At 36.3% G+C, this 18,731-nt stretch overlaps 1 protein-coding gene across 1 annotated transcript in view; it reads left to right on the forward strand.

Moving 5' to 3' along the window:
* Positions 1–18,731, forward strand: part of FOCAD (focadhesin) — a 155,932-nt gene that overhangs the window by 80,108 nt on the left and 57,093 nt on the right. The window contains exons 16-21 of the mRNA XM_087716118.1: positions 1,971–2,105; positions 5,342–5,392; positions 6,068–6,151; positions 7,102–7,237; positions 12,423–12,611; positions 14,244–14,365. Of these exons, the coding sequence (XP_087572244.1) occupies positions 1,971–2,105; positions 5,342–5,392; positions 6,068–6,151; positions 7,102–7,237; positions 12,423–12,611; positions 14,244–14,365 (717 nt within the window). The remainder of the gene's footprint in view (positions 1–1,970; positions 2,106–5,341; positions 5,393–6,067; positions 6,152–7,101; positions 7,238–12,422; positions 12,612–14,243; positions 14,366–18,731) is intronic.

The raw sequence follows: 18,731 nt of genomic DNA on the forward strand, positions 1-18,731 counted from the left end.
CTACCTGTCGATCTCCGGATACGCTTCAAGGTGCTACTTGTCACTCATAAAGCCCTCCATGGTAGTGGATCTGGGTACTTGAGAGACCGCCTACTGCCAATTACCTCCACACGACCCATTAGATCTCACCGATTGGGCCTCCTCCGGGTTCCATCTGCGGGTCAATGCCGACTGGCGACCACGTTGAGGAGGGCCTTCTCGGTGGCAGCTCTGACCCTATGGAACGATCTCCCCGTGGAGATTCGCACCCTCACCTCTCCAGACCTTCCGCACAGCCATTAGAATCTGGCTATCCCGCCAGGCCTGGGGCTAAGATTGCACCCTCCCGAATGGTATGAATGTTGTGTTTTCTTTTAATTATGTGTTGTCGTATATGTAAAAGTCTGTTTCCCTTTTCCCTTTCGGATGTGAGCCGCCCTGAGTCCCCCCAGGGAAAAGGGCGGCATACAAATAAACTTCTGAATCTGAATCTGAAGAAACAAACAGAACATTCAATTCAATAGGAGAGAGATATTTAATGTGGAAAACAAGTACAGTCAAGAATGGGGCCTGAATCAGAGGTGGTATTCAGCAGGTTCTGACCAGTTCTGGAGAACCGGTAAAGGAAATTTTGAGTAGTTTGGAGAACTGGCAAATACCACCTCTGACTGCCCCTGGCCCCATCTATTCTCTGCCTCCCGAGTTCCAGCTGATCAGGAGGGAATGGGGATTTTGCAGTATCCTTCCCCTGGAGTGAGGTAGAAGTAGAGATTTTATAGTATCCTTCCCCTGCCATGCCCACCCAGCCCACAGAACCGGTATTGAGGATCAAATTGTGAAACAAAAATGAAAATAGGATGAGAGTAGGGGGAAACTGGGCAATTTTGGTAGTTGATGAGATCCTGGAAAAGAGAGAGATGAGAATTTTAATAAAGCAAAAGCAATGTTTGTGACAGTCTATGGACATGCTGGAAGGAAGAATGTAGTTTACAAGGTCAAAAAAGTATGAAAAGTATTGAAAAGATGACCTACCCGAAAAGTAAGTCCTAGCTTGATTTTTACACATGAGCCCAATATAAATCCTACCCCCAAAATAAGCCCTAGTTAAGACCCTGTCCACTAAGGTGCACCAGATGGTGTGAGGCACACAAGTAAAAATTAAGCTAGGGTAGGAATGGGGTGGTGGTGGAGCTGTCCTACTTACCAGGCCTCGTACACCCCAACATCTGCCTCATCTTGCAGGCTTACTTCTACGGTTGTTTTCCACCGCTCGCATACATCGCCCCTGGCCTCCATTTTGTTGTCATGCAGCCAATAACAGAGCTCCAAATCAATCTGTTATCAGCTGCAGAGGCCTTCTGGAAAGCCCTTTGCAGCTGATAACAAGCAGTTGCAGGAGAAGTGGGCCAGCAACAGGCTCCTGCTGGACGGGGCTGTCAATGCCACCGCCTCGAGGTGAGTCAGTAATTAAATATCCTCTGAAAATAAGACCTGGTGTCTTTTTTTTGGTACACAGTATGTAGTGTGTGTTGTTGATATAAACTAGTTCCGGCTGTGTTCATTTTTCTTATGTCATGTCTTTAATTTCTTTTGCTTACTATTTTTATTCCCATTCTGTGTTTTACATAATGTTGCTTAAAGCAAAAGGGAATTTTATGATGGTATATATGCATGTTAGTTATACTTTTCAATCCCAAGGCATTGGATATAGTCAGTCTGTTGAAGCTATCAAGATCTGGATTTCATTAATACGTTTATTATATCCATGGTAAATATCAACAGTATAAAATGGACTTAATTTTGGTTAAATTTTAGTTGCTTAATAATAATTAAGTTTCTATCTGAAATATGGCACATCCGGAGTGCCTACAAAATGCAATTTGTAAGTGCTATTTCTAATCCATATATCATATATCGTTAAACATATTTTAAACACACACACACACAGAGCCTCTGCCATGCTTAAAGCAGCCTTTGTTTCTCTATTCTAGGTTGTTTGCATTCGTTCTACATGGAATGCACTCTCACCAAAACTGAACTGTGATACCCGGCCATTTATTTTAAAAACACTCAATGAACTGTTCTCTCTTGTCCCTTCGTTAATGGTAAATTCGAGTGAATATGAGGTATGTGTCTCATACTGATTTACTTTTTTAAAAATCTGTAATTTTAAATAAGGCAATCAAGTTAATACTTCCTTGAAGATTGTTTATGAACATAAGTGAAGGCAATTGAACTGCAGAGTCAAGGCAATGTTCTAATGGCATTATTGGAAAGCAGTAGAGCCAGATTTCCTTTGCTATTTTTCCTTCAACTTTTGAAGAATTGTTATTTTTATAGATTAGCAGATAACAATCAACCTTGGTGTTCTTCAAAAAAGCTAAGCAGGATTGGACCTCATTAGTATTTGGATAGCAGAGCACTTTGAATTCGCTAGACATAGGCAAGTTTAAGAAATTGAAAAATATTCCAACAGACAGCAGTGGCAAGCCATTTTTTTGTTGCCAGTACTCTAAAGGAGATTTTATCTTTACTTCTAAGTAAGATGCATTAAATACATTGGAGATTTGAGAAGTTCAGACCAATCATAGAACTACTCGGGGCCAGAACTAATGTTTAGAGGTACCCTCGACTTACGACCACAATTGAGCCTGAAATTTCTGTTGCTAAGTGAGACAGTTGTTAAGTGAGTTTTGCACTCTTTTTATGACAGTTTTTGCTACAGGTATTAAGTGAACCACTGCAGTTGCTAAATTAATAACACAGTTAACTTAATCTGGCTTCCGCATTGACTTTGCTTGTCAGAAGGTCCCTAGGACAGTGGAACTGTCATAAATATAAGTCAGTTACCAAGTGTCTAAATTTTGATCACATGACCATGGGGATGCTGCAACGGTCATAAGTTGAAAAATGGTTGTAGGAACACTTTTTCAGTGGCGTAACTTCGGTCACTAAACAAACAAATTGTAAGTCAAGGACAACCTATATTTCATGGCTGAGTAGCGATTAAAACTAGAATGGACTGAAGAGCTGAAGGTTTTTATGATCATTTTGTTAAAATTGAAAGTCTGGCGCTTTCATGGAATTATTGAGGATTTCTTAATAACTTATGGAAAAGGAATCGTATTCAGGAAGAATCAATTTAAATAGGAATTTGCCCTTAGTTTTCTCATTGGCTGGAACCATCTCTATAACAACTTGAAAATTACTTTAATTTTAAATAGTTTTGTTTGCCACAAGTAAATAAGCCTTCTCCAGATTAGACCAAAAGCTTATCTAGCTCAGCATTCTATTCTAAAGAAGCCATCCTCTATACTTCCATAGGCGCAATATGAATGTATTAGCACTTTCTCCTTATGTTGCCTAGCAACTAGTATTCAGCAGCATACTACATTTTATAAATAATCTACAAATAGCTAGGTGGATAACTGTATTCTGTACGAATTTAACTGTTAAATGTCTAACAGATCCCAAATGTTCATTCCACTAAGCATGCTATTTCCTTGAGGTGAAAACCTCCAAATAATTTAACCTTTTGGTATTGCAGAGTTTGTACAACACTGTAATCATTGGGGTGGTGCTTTTCTGCATTTTTCCAGCCTACATTTTTTTTAAAAAGTAAATGAGCAATGAACAATCGAATCAAATCTTGTAACAGTGGCAGTTAGGTATTCAATTTATTTCATAAAATGCCAATCTAATGTGGAAGAGTTATGAAAAATACATTCCATTTTAGATGTCTATACAAAATTTGACTTTTTAATAATAGCTGTCTTATAGGCAGATATTTTAATTGAATTAGCCATTATAAAATCAGGGTAGTTTTCCTAGTCTATGAACATACACTTAAGCTACATACAGGTAATTGCTTGATATATTTTTGGTATATTACAGCTATACAGGTACTCCTCAACTTGCAACCACAATTGAGCTCAAAATGTATGTTCCTAAGCAAGACCGTTAAATAACTTTTTCACCATTTTACAACCTTTCTTGCTACAGTTATTAAGTGAATCACTGCAGTTGTTAAATTAGTAACCTGGTTATTAAATGAAACTGTTTTCCCCATTTCCTATGCTTGTCAGAAGGTTGCAAAATGTGACTGTGTGATCCCAGGACCTTGCATCCATCCTAACTACACTCCAGTTGCCAAGCATCCTAATTTTGATGATTTGACCATGGGGATGCTGCAACGTTCATAGGTGTGAAAAACGCTTATTCCAGTGCCATTGCAAATCATCAAAATTAGGATGCTTGAACAGTCACTAAATGAATGGTTGTAAATTGAGGACTACCTGTATAATATTAGACTGCAATTTGTTTTGTTTTGTCCTGATGGAAATAAATTATCTGAAAGCGAGTAAATAGGATGATTATATCCTTGTATTGAAGATCATTGGGATCTTTGATAAAAGGATATAATCAGCTACTTTACAGTGCAGTCTCTTATATCAAGGATGCCCAATTCCTGGGCTGTGGTTCACTATTAGGCTGTGCCGTTTTGAACTGGGCTGTTGAAGTAGCAGGCAAGCATGCGAAGCTTCATTTGTGTGTGCACAGGGTTTAGGTTGCACTGTGAAACCCTAACCCATTTTCCTCTACCATTGAAGCCGCTGCCACCAGTCCGCAGACCCAAAAAGGTTGGGGATTTGTGTCTTATATTACTCCATAGATATATTTTCCAAAGAATTTGATAAAATCCAGTTAAATATTGAGTAAATTCTAGTGCTATGTTTTCCCTACCCCCCCTCACCACATACACACAGTTTGCTCTAATGAGCAGAAAGATGGCTCTCTTAGGGTCATTTGGCTGTATCTGGTTGTTCATATTGCAAATGCAGTTGCATATATTTAATATAATTATTCTGTCAACGAAAGACTGAGCAGAATGTTTTAATAGGTAACGTCTATGCTTCTAAAAGCATTTAAATCTGTTTACATGGTTGAGATTGTAACATTGAAAACGTTTTGTGAATTGCCTCTTTAAGGGTACTTAAAGGTCAACCCTCCCCCTCAACCTCAAGTAGTACTTTGCATTTTTATTATACATCATTGAATATGGGATCTTGAATATAATTTTTGACCTTTGAAATTTTCTCAGTAAGTGTAATAAGGACTATTAGTCTTCATTTTGGAGCCAGCTAAATTGCAAAAACCTTTCTTGTTATTTTAAATTAAACTCCAGTGGCCGCAAAGAAATATTTTTCCCTTGTCACTGCCTCAAATAAAATGCTAATCCATAAATGCCTGTCTTGGTTTATTTTACAATGTGTTATTTACCTCAATTTTCTATCATGTTTCCTTAATAAAAAGAATATTTATAAGTTGGATTTTGTTCTCTCTCCTACATTTGACGTTATAGAAGTTTAAAGCTCAAGTTGTCAGTTTCCTATGGAGCCACACACAAAGCAAGGTGAGATACTAGAAAATGAACTGACTTTGGCCAGGTACTAGGCTTATTTAAATATTTTCTGGTGTTGCATTAAGCATCTAGTTTCTCTGTCCAATTATGTGTCACATAATCATGATTATGACATGTTATTAAAAAAGGCAATCTTTTTTTCTACAACTACTGCATACCTTCTTAATTCTTTATTGCCTAGTTATGATTGGTCAATGATATTGATAATTTTCCATAAAAATCCACAAATTTCATCAAGACCACAATACAGTCATAGTAAATGAACTGTGTGTTGCTTTGGGCAAGTCACCATTCTTTATTTCTAAAACATTTAACAGTCAGAAGGTTCAAAATATAAGACAGTCAATTTTTATTTTGAAAGTTTTGATCTTACCATTAAGTAATATCTCAGATGTTTACCCCAAAGCCCTACTATAATCTAACTATTGCAGAATAATACAACTTATGTACAGTAAAAAAAAAAGGTTTCTTTTGCTCAGTAAGTTTGGGAGATGTGATTTTTAGCACACACTATTTGCTTTTAACCACAAGGTTCAAGACAATTTAGAACTTGTCCTACATTCTCTACTTGGGAAATCAATGATGCATTTAACATAATAGATCAATACAGTATTTTTCCTTATCCATCCTTATTTGCAATGATGTGATGGCAATATTTTTCTTTAGGATTCTCTTGTAGCTATCTCTGCATATAAATCTCTCTCTGAATTTCATCCTGAAGAATACACCATCCTCCATCTTCCTGAACAGGTAGATCTTTCTTACTTTAATTATGGGTAAGTGTTGTAATCAACAGGAATACAAAACAGTGTGGAAACAGTGTCCAAACCTTGCTTGGACATTCAGTAATTCATCTGATCTTAATAGGAAATGGCTGTATGGTTGCTACTGTGTCTCTTGTATTACAATATATTCCAGTTGCCTGGACTCATATCCTTCTACCTGTTGCATGTGGAAGTTTGGAAGCAAAGTCTTCTTTAAATGGGAAGATTTGTTTTGAAAATAATCAGATGTTCCAGCTGCATAGTAAGCAGGAGCTGGATCAATAAAGTCATAATGGAGTGGATAAGCCAAGCCAAAAAATACCCCAACCCCTACCTCTCATCCTTAATAGTCAATTAATAGGGCGATTGTGTACTCCAATACAGTTGTAAAAGATTTACAGAGAAGCAACATGTATCATGTTTTTTTTTCTTTTGACTTAGGAGATTGTTTCTAATAAGATTTTAATAATAGTTTCTGAGAACAAACCACCCCAAGGTTAAACACAACTCTGATGTGGCCCTCAATGAAATTGAGTTTGACACCCCTGACATAATGCATCAATTCAAAATTTAGCAGATTACAATTTAGTCTGTATAGAGTTGATATTTCCTAACTCCAGTTTTTTTTAATCTGAGAGGACTCAAACATCTTTTGGTTATAGCACTTATAGGAAGGTTGCAATATTTTTTTAGAAAAGAAAATAAAGCCTTTAGTGGGACCAAATTTATTTATAACAACTTCTCCAATAACTATGAAGTCTGGGAATTATGTGAACTCTAGTTATGTTTAGAAGGAATTAAACTGAGGAAGGTCCAAGTTTAGTTGCCCTTCCTTTCAGTGGACTTAGGGAAACTTATTTTCAGTTGTTAAAGTTCGATTCTGTATAACCAATTGCAGGCACTTTTTTTCTTTTTCATGATTTATCATGCATACAGGCAAGACCAGAATTGGATCAACAAAAAATGGACGTAGAGATAGAGGAGGGGGAGGAAGAAGAAGAAGCAGATTTGTCTGTGCCTGGCCACTCATATATCAAATTGTTGATGCTCACTCCTCCTCCTGTTTTACAAGGTACAGCATATTCATAAAGCATGATAATTTGTAATAGTTTTAAAATTTTATAACATCAAACATATAGTTTATTTAAATTATTTCTAAAAGTTCAGTTTGGAAATGGCGCTTTTGGTCCACGACTTAACAATAGTTCATTTAGTGGCCATTCAAAGTTACAATGGCACTGAAAAAAATGACTCCTTGTGGGTGTTTTTCACACTTATGACTATTGCAGCATCCTCATGGTCATGTGATCAAAATTCAGATGCTTGACAACTGACTCATATTTATGATGATTGCAGTGTCCCGGGGTCATGTGATCGATCCCCTTTTGTGACCTTTTAACAAGCAAAATCAATGATTCACTTAATACATGTGGCAAAAAAAGTCATCAAATGGGGAAAAACTCACTTAACAACTGTCTCATTTAGCAACAAAAATTTTAGGCTCAATTGTGGTTGTAAGTTGAGGATTACCTGTCTAAGTAAAGTATACCAAGCAATCATTTGTGCTAATCTGATCGATCACTATTAAGAGCCTTTATCAGGACTTACCTAGTGGTGATACGGGCAGCAAAATGTACACATTTTTCCACTCTTATTGCGTCCGTGGAATCTCGCCAGTAGAGCAGTAGAATTGCAAAAGGTTCATAAAAAGAAAACTTTGTTCCCTTAAACATAGCCACCACCTGTGAATCTGGAACAGAATTTAATATAAATATTGTTTTGATCCATCTTAGGGCCTGGTTTTTGGCTGATTCTAACCTGTGTTTGATGGATGTCCTTATATTTGTATGTGCTTGGAAAAAAGTACCAAAAAGGTACCAACATCATCAATGATTTGGATGAGGGAATAAATGGGGAACGCATCACATTTGCAGATGACACCAAGCTGGCAGCAATAGCCAATATTCCAGATGATAGGCTTAAGATACAGAAGGATCTTGACAAACCTGAACATTGGGCACTATCTAATAAAATGAAATTTAATGGTGAAAAGAGTAAGGTTCTACATTTAGGCAAGAAAAACGAAATGCACAGGTATAGTATAGGTGGTATCTTGCTCAATAGTAGTAATTGTGAGAGGGATCTTGGAGTCCTAGTGGACAACCATTTAAATATGAGCCAGCAGTGTGCAGCAGCTGCCAAAAAGGCCAACACAATTCTGGGCTACATAAACAGAGGGATAGACTCAAAATCACGTGAAGTGAGAGAGGAGGATCTGACGTAGAGCTCCCAAGATCACAGTCGATACTTTTGCCGTTGGACTGTCCTTTTGGACCTAAACTGTCCTGAAGAGATGGTGATAGGGAAGAGTACGTCCTGCTGATCTTGGACACCACAAAGTCCCTGATTGATCCAGGAGAATCTTTTTTTGCCGGCAATAGAAGTGCAGCCATTGAAGCTGCTGAAGTTGGGACAGTTCGAGAATGGAAGGAAAATGGAAAGAGAAAGTGTGTTCATCTGGTGAGGAAATATTATTATAAAAGAGACTACCCCCCCCCAAAAAAAATTAAAGCTAAATTACATTTGAAAACAGAAGAGAACAGGTGGCTAAATTAAGCTACATTAGATAGTGTGTTATCCCTTTTTAAAAAAAATTCTTATACGAATGGAACTTTTGCAAATGTTTCCTATTCTTTAAATTGAATGGATTAGTTTTTCTTCTACTACTTTTTATATTCTTTTTTTAATACCTATGGATTAAAATATTTTTCCTTATTTTTATAATGCTGGATTGGATGGGTTTTTTTTTTGGCTCCATTTAAGAATTTTGTTTTCTTTAAGCCTGGAATATAAAGAAGATATAAAAGGAATACAAAGAGGGCTGTAATAACAGAGGGAAAGGAAGTAACACTGCCACTTGGAGGCTGGAGACTTGGAAAGCTTGGAAATATTGTCTATTCTTTTTTCTCTTTGATAATTTGATTTTGCATTTCAAGGTTCTTCAGCTTGTTTACAGAGAGTGAGAAGAGCACGGGTTGTTTATACAGGTCCTTCTCGGGAGCTTCATTGGCAGCTAAAGTGGAGTGAAAACAAAGCCTTGTCTTGAAAGATTGTAAATGAACTTGCTTTAAATTTAATAAAAAGTTTTGAATGCCAGAGTGGCAGTGTTTACAAGTTGGAAGAATGGTGCAACATGAAAAAGAAACTTTTAACATTGAAAAAAATTATGTTTGAAATTCAAAAACTATTAGAAGTAACAGAGAATTGAGAAGAGATTGGAGAACATAGATCTTAGAACAGCAAAATTTGATGGAAAAATTGAGGATGTTCACCAAATGAAGAAAGTGGAGATCAGAGTTCTAAAAACTGAAGGAATAAATAAACAAAGAGAAAAGAAAATGGTTGATACTGACAGTGAACTGAGCGTGGTTGGAAATGGAAAGAGTGGAATATGGAAAGGGGAGATAGATGGACTGGAGCTCTACCCCAGATCTCAAAGTATAGAAGAAGAAAAGAGAGAAGAATTGATGGAACTAAGGAGAGAAATTTTGTCAGAAGCACTAGTGATAACCAAAGATAAGCTGATCGAAGAAGCAGATGGAGGGTTTTGAGTTTATACAAGATATGCAATAAGTGAAGAGAAGTCCATACAAAACTTACTAAGGAAATAACCAGAATACTAATGCCACAAATGGCAAGAGACATAAGACTGCACTATTCCTGGAAAGACACAGGTTGATGTAATGAAAGCTTATAATAAAAAATTAAGTCAGTTTAGTTAAATTTAGAGCATCATGTATAAAACCAAGTGATAATGGATACAGTTAAATAACTGATTGATAATTATAATAATGTGTGCGTGTATGTATGTATATATGTATATATGTATGTATGTGTGTGTATGTATGTATGTATATATACATATACATACATACATACATACATACATACATACATACATACATACATATATATATATTTAAAGTCACAACCCCTGGTATGCCCAAATATGGGAGGAAGTTCACTACTTCCATTCTCTGTCCATCGGCTCGTCACAAGAGACCATCCAGACAGAAACCCAATATTTTTACTGTTGCCTTTTGTTACATTTGTGTTGTATTTGTGCTGATAAATAAATAAAGGGAGACTAGTATAGATCTATTTCAAGCTATTTAGCTCTCATCAGCTAGCCATACCCTTACTGGGATTGCAACCTGTGCTGTATTGCATCTTAGGCAGATGTGTTAACCATTAAGCCACAGGGTTCTTCTCCTTATCAGCTGAGCCAGGGAGAAAGGTATATATTTAAAGTCAAAACCCCTGGTATGCCCAAATATGGGAAGTTCACTGCTTCCATTCTCTGTCCATCGGCTCGTCATAAAAGACCATCCAGACAGAAACCCAATATTTTTGCCTTTGTTACATTAGTGTTGTATTTGTGCTGATAAATATATCATATATGAGTGTAGAACAAGAAGCAATGAGTGGAAACTAATCAAGGAGAGAAGCAACTTAGAACTGAGGATAAATTTCCTGACAGTTAGAACAATTAATCAGTGGAACAACTTGCGTCCAGAAGTTGTGAATGCCCCAACACTGGAAGTCTTTAAGAAGATGTTGGATAGCCATTTGTCTGAAATGGTATAGGGTTTTCTGCCTAGGCAGGGGGTTGGACTAGAAGACCTCCAAGGTCCTTTGCAACTCTGCTATTGTATTTGTATTTATTTGTTCAAGACAATATGTAGCCAATAGAATTCCTAACAATAATCCTAACCTTGGTATCATTTATAAAACTGATTCTTAAGCAGTAAATAAAAGTTATTGTAACAAATAAAGGATCTATGGTATTGACAAAGGAACTGTTGGTATTTGCGGTAAAATAAATAGTTTGGTTTAAATAGTTATAAAAGAAATTATTCTGGATAACATTTCTAAGTAATGTCTATTGGAATGTTTGCATAAGGAGTTTTTCCTCTCTTCCTTTATTAAATTGTTTTACATGAATCTCTGTCAGTTGTCCAAAATATATAGTTAATAGGGGCAAGAAGAAATCCCCAAAGATATGTTTGACGGATGCACTTTAGGCAGCATGAACAAAAATCTCAAGAAATAACCAAAGTATTCCTAAATAGAAGCACAGATTTGGTGTTATGGTCATGTTAATTTTTTGATCTGCTAGTAGATTTGAAAAGTTGTCCTAGTCTTCCTATAAATAATGGACTGCTTTTTCTGACACTTCCCTCTCGCTGTTATTAAGAGAAATAACAGGCAGGAAGTGGGGTGGGAGAATGGGTCGTTTTCAGGAGAATAGATGAAATAAGAAAAGATTGGAGGATGAAAAGTAAAAGAGCATCAGAATCTGACTGGATTTTGTTAACTGATTTGTGACTCTTTGTGTATGTCTGGCTTGCAGGAATGAGTATATGAATAAGTTTTCAGTCAATACTAGCTCCAGTTTATAAGATACCGAGCTCTGTATATGTTTTAGCAAAACTGTACATCAGATCCACCCAGCTAATGAGAAACAGTTGTTTTTAACTTTCCCTCTGAGGGAAAAAAATGCAAGTTCTCATTATGTAATAAAAAACACATACAGATTGTTAAACCTAACAAATGTTGCCTTACTTTGCCTATTGATGATGAAGCAATGAGTGGTGTGACCTGCTGTGGTCCCTCTGACTACAGAGGCCCTTGCATTTCAGTTTCCCAATTATAACAATTGTTAAAAATTTCATCACTTAGCGTGATTTTAAAACCCCAGCTTTGCTATCTTTGATCAACCTAACCCTGTTGCATCTATCTATTTTTCACAGTATCTCTCTTGCATTGTTTATTTTAAATCACAATAAGCATTGTGGGATAGTTTTTGGATGCTGTAAGGCTAAAGTCACTTCTGTTGTTTCAAATTGGGGGTCTCATTTGAATGGTCAGACAAAGGGTCCATTGATCAACATATAAGCCATTTTGGGCTGTTTGTTTTTGTTCCTGAGCTGGAACATCTGACACCATTTATTGAAGGCTTCCTGAGCTGACATTTTGAGTGGGAGGTGAATATGAAGTCTTGCTTAGGAATTACAGAAACCATGACCTTGAAGCTGTGATTGAAAATGGAGTTACCACTTATTTCAATATAACATTCCCAGATAATCATTGTGGTTCTGCTTTGGTTGGGTGGTTCTGCTTTCTCCAGTCAGTTGCCCTTTGTTTTCTTTCAGTCTCCTCACTGCCTTTTCACTTCTTCCCCTCCTCCCCTTTAGCTTTTGTAGAGTTTGCAACATCACTTGTGAAAGAAGAGATGGCTAACATGCCTCGTGGAATATACCATTCTGCACTGCGAGGTAATGCAGTGCGGTCAGACCATGGAAAAACACTATCAAGTGTTCCAAACTTTATGATAAAAATGCATGAGAGGAACAAGCAGCCTGGGCTCAAACCTGGCATTGCAGGTAAGATTCTTTCAGTGTCTCTTTGTGTACCTATTGACTTTATTTTTATGTCACTCTGGGAGGCATTCATACATTTAAAACATTTAAATGTCACAATTGGCATAACTTGACATTCAGAATAAATACCATGTATGCCTTGCCTTTACATTTCTTTTTTAAAAAAACAAGAACACTGCACAGTCACCCAGTAATGCTGTCTACTAAGTGTTCTTATTCCAGTTCTGATTACTAAGAGCAGGGATTTTAAAAAGCCACAACAAAATTTTAAAAGCCTGAATAATAAGATACTTGAATAGTTTAAAAGACTTAAAATATATTGCACATAAAGCAAAGCATTCTATGATTGAAATGTCACCAAAACTAATATTCTAGGTCAGTGATGGCTAACCCTTTTCCCATCACGTGCCAAAAGCGGGGGGAGCACAGGGGGGGGGGTCGTGCATGGGCATGCCCACACTCATAATTCTATGCATGTGACCCCCACCCTCCCCCCCGCTTTTGGCACATGATGGGCCCGTTTTTCACCCTCCCCAGGCTCCAGAGGCTTTCTAGGAGCCTGGAGAGGGTGAAAACGACCTCCCACCACCACCCGGAGGCCCTCTGGAGGCTTCAGTAGGCTTCCCTGAAGCCTCCGGAGGGCAAAAAATAGTCCTATGAGTAACCTGGAATTTAAGGAATGGATGAAGTGTGAAAAGTGCCCAGAAGTGCAAAAAACGGCCCTACAGGAAAACCAGAAGTTCGTTCCCAAACCTCTGGTTTGCACGTTAAGTTGTTTTTTGCCCTCCAGAGGCTTTAGGGAAGCCTTTGGAGGACAAAAAATAGCCGAAAATGAGGCTGAAGTTAGATGGTGTACACTGGAGCTGACAGGGCAATGCCTCATGTGCCCTAACGAATGGCTCCGTGGGTCACCTGTGGTACGTGTGCCATAGGTTCACTATCTAGGTTGTTACCTATAGTTTATAGGGCCTGATTACTTGAGGGATTGCCCAGCCATTTTGATTCTATAGGGTTAGCATGCTCTGGATTCCTTCAATTAAATAATGCCATCTTTTAGGATTTTGGAAGCATACTTTTCTGTAGCAGCAGCTGCCCTCTGGAATGAGACTTCCCCTAAAAACCAGATGACCCCTCCCTCACTCTGCTGTTATTTAGAAGAGTGGGGAAGACCTGGATCTTCATCCAGACCATGCCTCATCCAAGTGCATGAATTATTAAATATTCCAATGGCATCTAGTGAAAGTCTAAACAAAAGCAACATAGTTCATGTGAATAGATAGATAATAGGTAAATTTTGTGTAATAAAATGTCTTTGGAAAATGCTTTCCTCTTATTCCGCATGTTAACTTGGTATAGATCAGGTCTCCATGCCCATTCATGGGTGTATTATAGAATAAGTTTGCTATAAGAAAAGTGAGTCCTGAATAGAAGAAAAAATATATTTTCTGATATACTGAAAAGAAAATCGGTAATTTGCATCTCCCCCTCGCCTTTAAGAAATAATTACCAAATTCTTCTGAAATCCCCGTTTTCACCTTTTCTGTATTACAGTTTTATATAATTTTACAATAATGTTAACATATGTTTTTGGAACAGTTATCAGCAATTAAATGCACGTATAAACACTTTTTTCAGCTGGCATGTTACTGAGTTATGATCTTCCAATTCATGTGGGCAAAGACGGCAAACCTATCAGTCGGTTTTTAGCCAGCAGGGGGCGAAACTTCCACCAGATGTTTATAGCTCTCATCCATGAGGTAAATGGTGCCATTCTCCTTCTTTTTGCATAACCATTCAAAGCATTTATTTCTCTACCTGAGCTTCCATTTGCTTATATTTAATTATGAAATGGTAGCTGCAAGCAATGTGCTGTTGTAATTTGCTCTTAATTAAGTCAACTTAAGGAGAATGGAAAACATAAATTTATCTAATGAAATGCTCTCTGAGTTGAAGTGTTTTCTCTAAAACAGAAATCAGAGCATCAGAGTTTTATCTTCAACTCTTTTAAACAGTTTTGCTTAAGCAGCTGACATTCTTGACAGTTTCAGGCTTGCCTGAAAAACAATTAGGGGATGGCAACCTATGGAGTCACCCATATGTCTTGTTACTACTGTATAACAACAACAACACAGTATGTCTCTTCATTGTTCTTAGCATCTTGGGGCATTATATTAATAGAACTGAAGTTTCACTAAAGTTTTATAAACTGAAGCTGTACCTTTCCTGCATGAAATATGAGTTAAGGCAGGGACAAAAAATAAGGAAAGGATGTATAATTAACCGTAATTCTTATACTACTTACAACAACTGATTTTTAGAAATTGCAGAGAGCAGATAGAAGACGTATGAAATCATGTGACGGGTATGTTGGCATTTCTGTCAGATTGCATCAAACTGCTATATTATTGGTGCTATTTTTATAACTGGAGGAAGGTTTTCTGAGCAAGCTAACTATGTAAAATTATTTCCTGTCTGTTCTGGCATTTGAATGGCAGCTGGGTTGCCAGGAAAAATTTACATCTACCTCTATTCGGATAATGGGTACCCTGCAGACTAAGGAAGAGTTACTGAAGAACATTTTGAATTTTACTCAACTTTATGAGAGTAGACGAACTTTTGAAGAAGAGTTTCTATTTTATTTTCTTTAACATTTCTTAAATTGTAGAAACTACAGGTATTAGAGCAGTCTTGTGCCACCCAGAAAGGCTGGAAATGTAATTCTCAGGATCCCTTAAATTAGCCATCAAAGCTGAAAATTCTTCCAACACTTTTGGAAGGGCAGAACTTTGGGAAGCTGAATTAAATAATTGTCACCCCATTTCCCCCACTGTCCATCAAAGCTGAAAATTCTTCCAACACTTTTGGAAGGGCAGAACTTTGGGAAGCTGAATTAAATAATTGTCACCCCATTTCCCCCACTGTTTTTTCAGAACACACAGTGCACAATATGATATAATTGCATTCTAAATTTTACTATCATGTCATTGATCTGTGATAGGTCTAAAGAATTCCAGGTTCAGGAGTAGTTATTAAATCTGTAAACCTGCAGAATGCTGTGCTTATTGATCTTTAAGATGCAACATTGCAACTATTCTTCTGAAATTCCTATTTTTAAAAAATCTAATCCAGTGGCACTTCTCTTACACCTTTATGGGTCTTTGCTGAATTCTGATATAAAATACTATGGAGGTCAGACTGAGATAAAATACACAATTTAAAAAATCTAAATCTGGCGCAGGGATCTTGCTTTCATATTAACACTACCCATCACTTTTCAGTTTTCAGCTAAAGAGTGTAGAATCTTTTCCAGTACTCTTGTCTGTTTTGACTAGCTTGTACAGTACTCCAAGTTCTAACTTTCTTAGCTTTCACACTTTCCTGGGTTGTTGAAAGATGTCAGCGGCTCAGCTCTCCAGCTACATGTACAGTGCTTGGATATTCTCAGTCATTAGTAAAAACCATGTGGCCTCTTTTTCTTGAAGAATCCACCTCCCTATAGAATTAATAATGAAGTTATAAAAATCTGTCTTGTTTTGTGTTCAGTAAGCCTTACTTCACAGAGCCAAATTTCTGAGGATAATCAGGAGGCGATCACTTAAAATAATTTGAAGGTATTTGTTTCCGTCATATATTTCATATCTTATAGTCTTAAATTGACTTCTGTTAACAGAAAATATTATTTTTATGTTGCTTACAATGGTTTTGGTAGGAAAAATAGCATAAAAATAAGTTTATTCCCTGATTTATTTAATATATTGCAAAGTTGTTTATCTATTAGGACAAGGCAACCCATAGCACCAAAATATAATGGAGAACAATTGAGAAGTACTAAAGTTGAAGAGTGAACATTAAAATAATTGTAAAACAATATACAGTCACGATTGAAAATGTAGATTTAAATTCTATTGTTTGAATTCAGGCAAAAAAAATGAAAGAACAATGCAATTCTTGATAATTGTGTTCCCAGGCTTGGATTTGAAAATTTATATTTATTTGTTTGTTATTTATTTTTTACTTATTTATTTGGTGCCCATCTCATGTTAATGACCCTGGGCAGTTTACAGCATAAAAGTTAAATAAAAACCTTGATTTCAGGAAATAGTAATAATTGCTTATAAATGTAATTAAAACCTGGCACTGGATGAATCTGTTTTTCTGCTAAATGCCAGACTCTTCTTCCACATTTTGTGCTTCAGATAAGAAGAGGCAAGGAAGTAAACTAAAGTAATACTTAGCAGTAATGGGAATTATCTAGCAGTTGAGCCATTCTAGCCTGAAAAATAAGCTTCAGTTCTTCATAGTGTTTTTGTTTATAGGTAGTTAGAGGTAGTTGAATAGAGGTAGTTAGAAGGATTATTGGAGGTAGACGTTGGGCTCTAGGTTGCTAGATTCAAAAGGAAAACCAAAACTTTTTTTAAATACAATCACCTGAATAAATCTGTCTGTCTCATCCGAAATGTTTTATTAATCGCCCCGAACTTCTGTGTTGTCTTACATTCTTCTCTTTTTCTATAGGAGATTCTTATTTAAGAATCACTTTGAACTGCGAGATGCACGGCAAATAAATTGACAATAATAATAAATATTTTTTGCTATGAATTCATTTTTTATTTGCTATCAACCACAAAAATCTTTCTTTTCTCCTTCAGAGTTTGGAGTATATTTTAATCTTATAAAAGGAAATGTCTGTGTTTTATTTTATAACTTCAAGGCCTTTGTTTGTTTCATGTGGGGCTAAATTTCCTTTTGGCTTGACAGGCATTCAGAAATACACATGTTTGTATTAAATTTGAATCAGAGGAAAAATAAAAAACTGAGAAAATGATGAGAGAGAAGAGTGTTTTGCATATGCTGTTCTAGGCTTTGGAAACATGATTCAGAGCTATATCATTTGTGTGGCAATTTTTTTTCTGTAGGATGCAAGATGTTAAGATGAAACCTTGCTCCTGCTATAGCTTAATAAAAGTTATTTGAAATGGTAATTTCATTTTCAGAAACATTTTTTTCTTAGGCAAAAAAAAGTAGCCAGCTTCCGGCAGCTGTAAGTATAGTATTTGCAAAATAACATTTCACTTCTACTGCTTTTCTTTTTTTATATATTATAACAAATGTAACAAAAAGGCAACAGTAAAAAATAATATAACAAATGTAACAAAAAGGCAACAGTAAAAAATATTGGGTTTCTGTCTGGATGGTCTCTTGTGACAGAGAGTGGAAGTGTGACCTTCCTCCCATATTTGGGCATACCAGGGGTTGTGACTTTATATATATATATATATATATATATTTCTATGATTATAAAATAATTCTATGATTCTGAAGATAAAATAATTCTATGATATGACAGCTTTATCATTATTATATTCTAAGAAACTCATTCAACATGTTGCTTTTCTACATGAATTATTGTCCTTTACCTACCAAAACACCACTGTAGAGATTTCTCATGAGTTTTAAACATTCTTACTATTTTTCTCTTTTGTCAAGTTCTTTATTAATTCTGTAAGAATTTATTAAGGAACTCCTTAATTTTGCTTAGAGAGGAATCCATAGGATGCGTTTGAACTAAATTCTCAAAAGTTAATTTAGGAGCAGTTAAATGAGTTCTTTTCTGGGTGAAATTCAGCAGGTTCTGATAGGTTCTGGAGAACCAGTAGTAGAAATTTTGAGTAGTTCAGAGAACTGGCAAAACCCACCTCTGGCTGGCCCCTGAGTAGGGTGGGGATGGAGATTTTGTAATATCCTTCCCATGCCACACCCATCAAGCAAAAAAAAAATGAATTTTACCACTGATTCTTTTCAATGTGTGGAGTTTTGTAACTGGGATTGGAATGTAAATTGCATGCAGAGAAGCTTATGATAGTTACTTTCTAAATGAATTTTTAAGTGGCATTTTTATTAAAAGATGCATCTGAAGACACTATTTTCGGTGAAAAGTGTAAAACTAAAAACTGCTGTTTTAAAATTATGTTTTGTGTTTCTTGAGCATGTATGGTAAATAACGGATGTCAGTGTTAGGCAGAATGCTCATGTTATATACAAAACATATGGACATATTCACACAATGAATGAGACATTTTATCTAGTTGAGCATTTAAGTTGGCTAACATGGTTAAATATGTA

The sequence above is a fragment of the Thamnophis sirtalis genome, unplaced genomic scaffold, assembly GCF_051295495.1.
Source record: "Thamnophis sirtalis isolate CommonGarterSnake01/CBP01778 unplaced genomic scaffold, rThaSir2_p1.2 scaffold_5, whole genome shotgun sequence".
Lineage (NCBI taxonomy): Eukaryota > Metazoa > Chordata > Lepidosauria > Squamata > Natricidae > Thamnophis > Thamnophis sirtalis.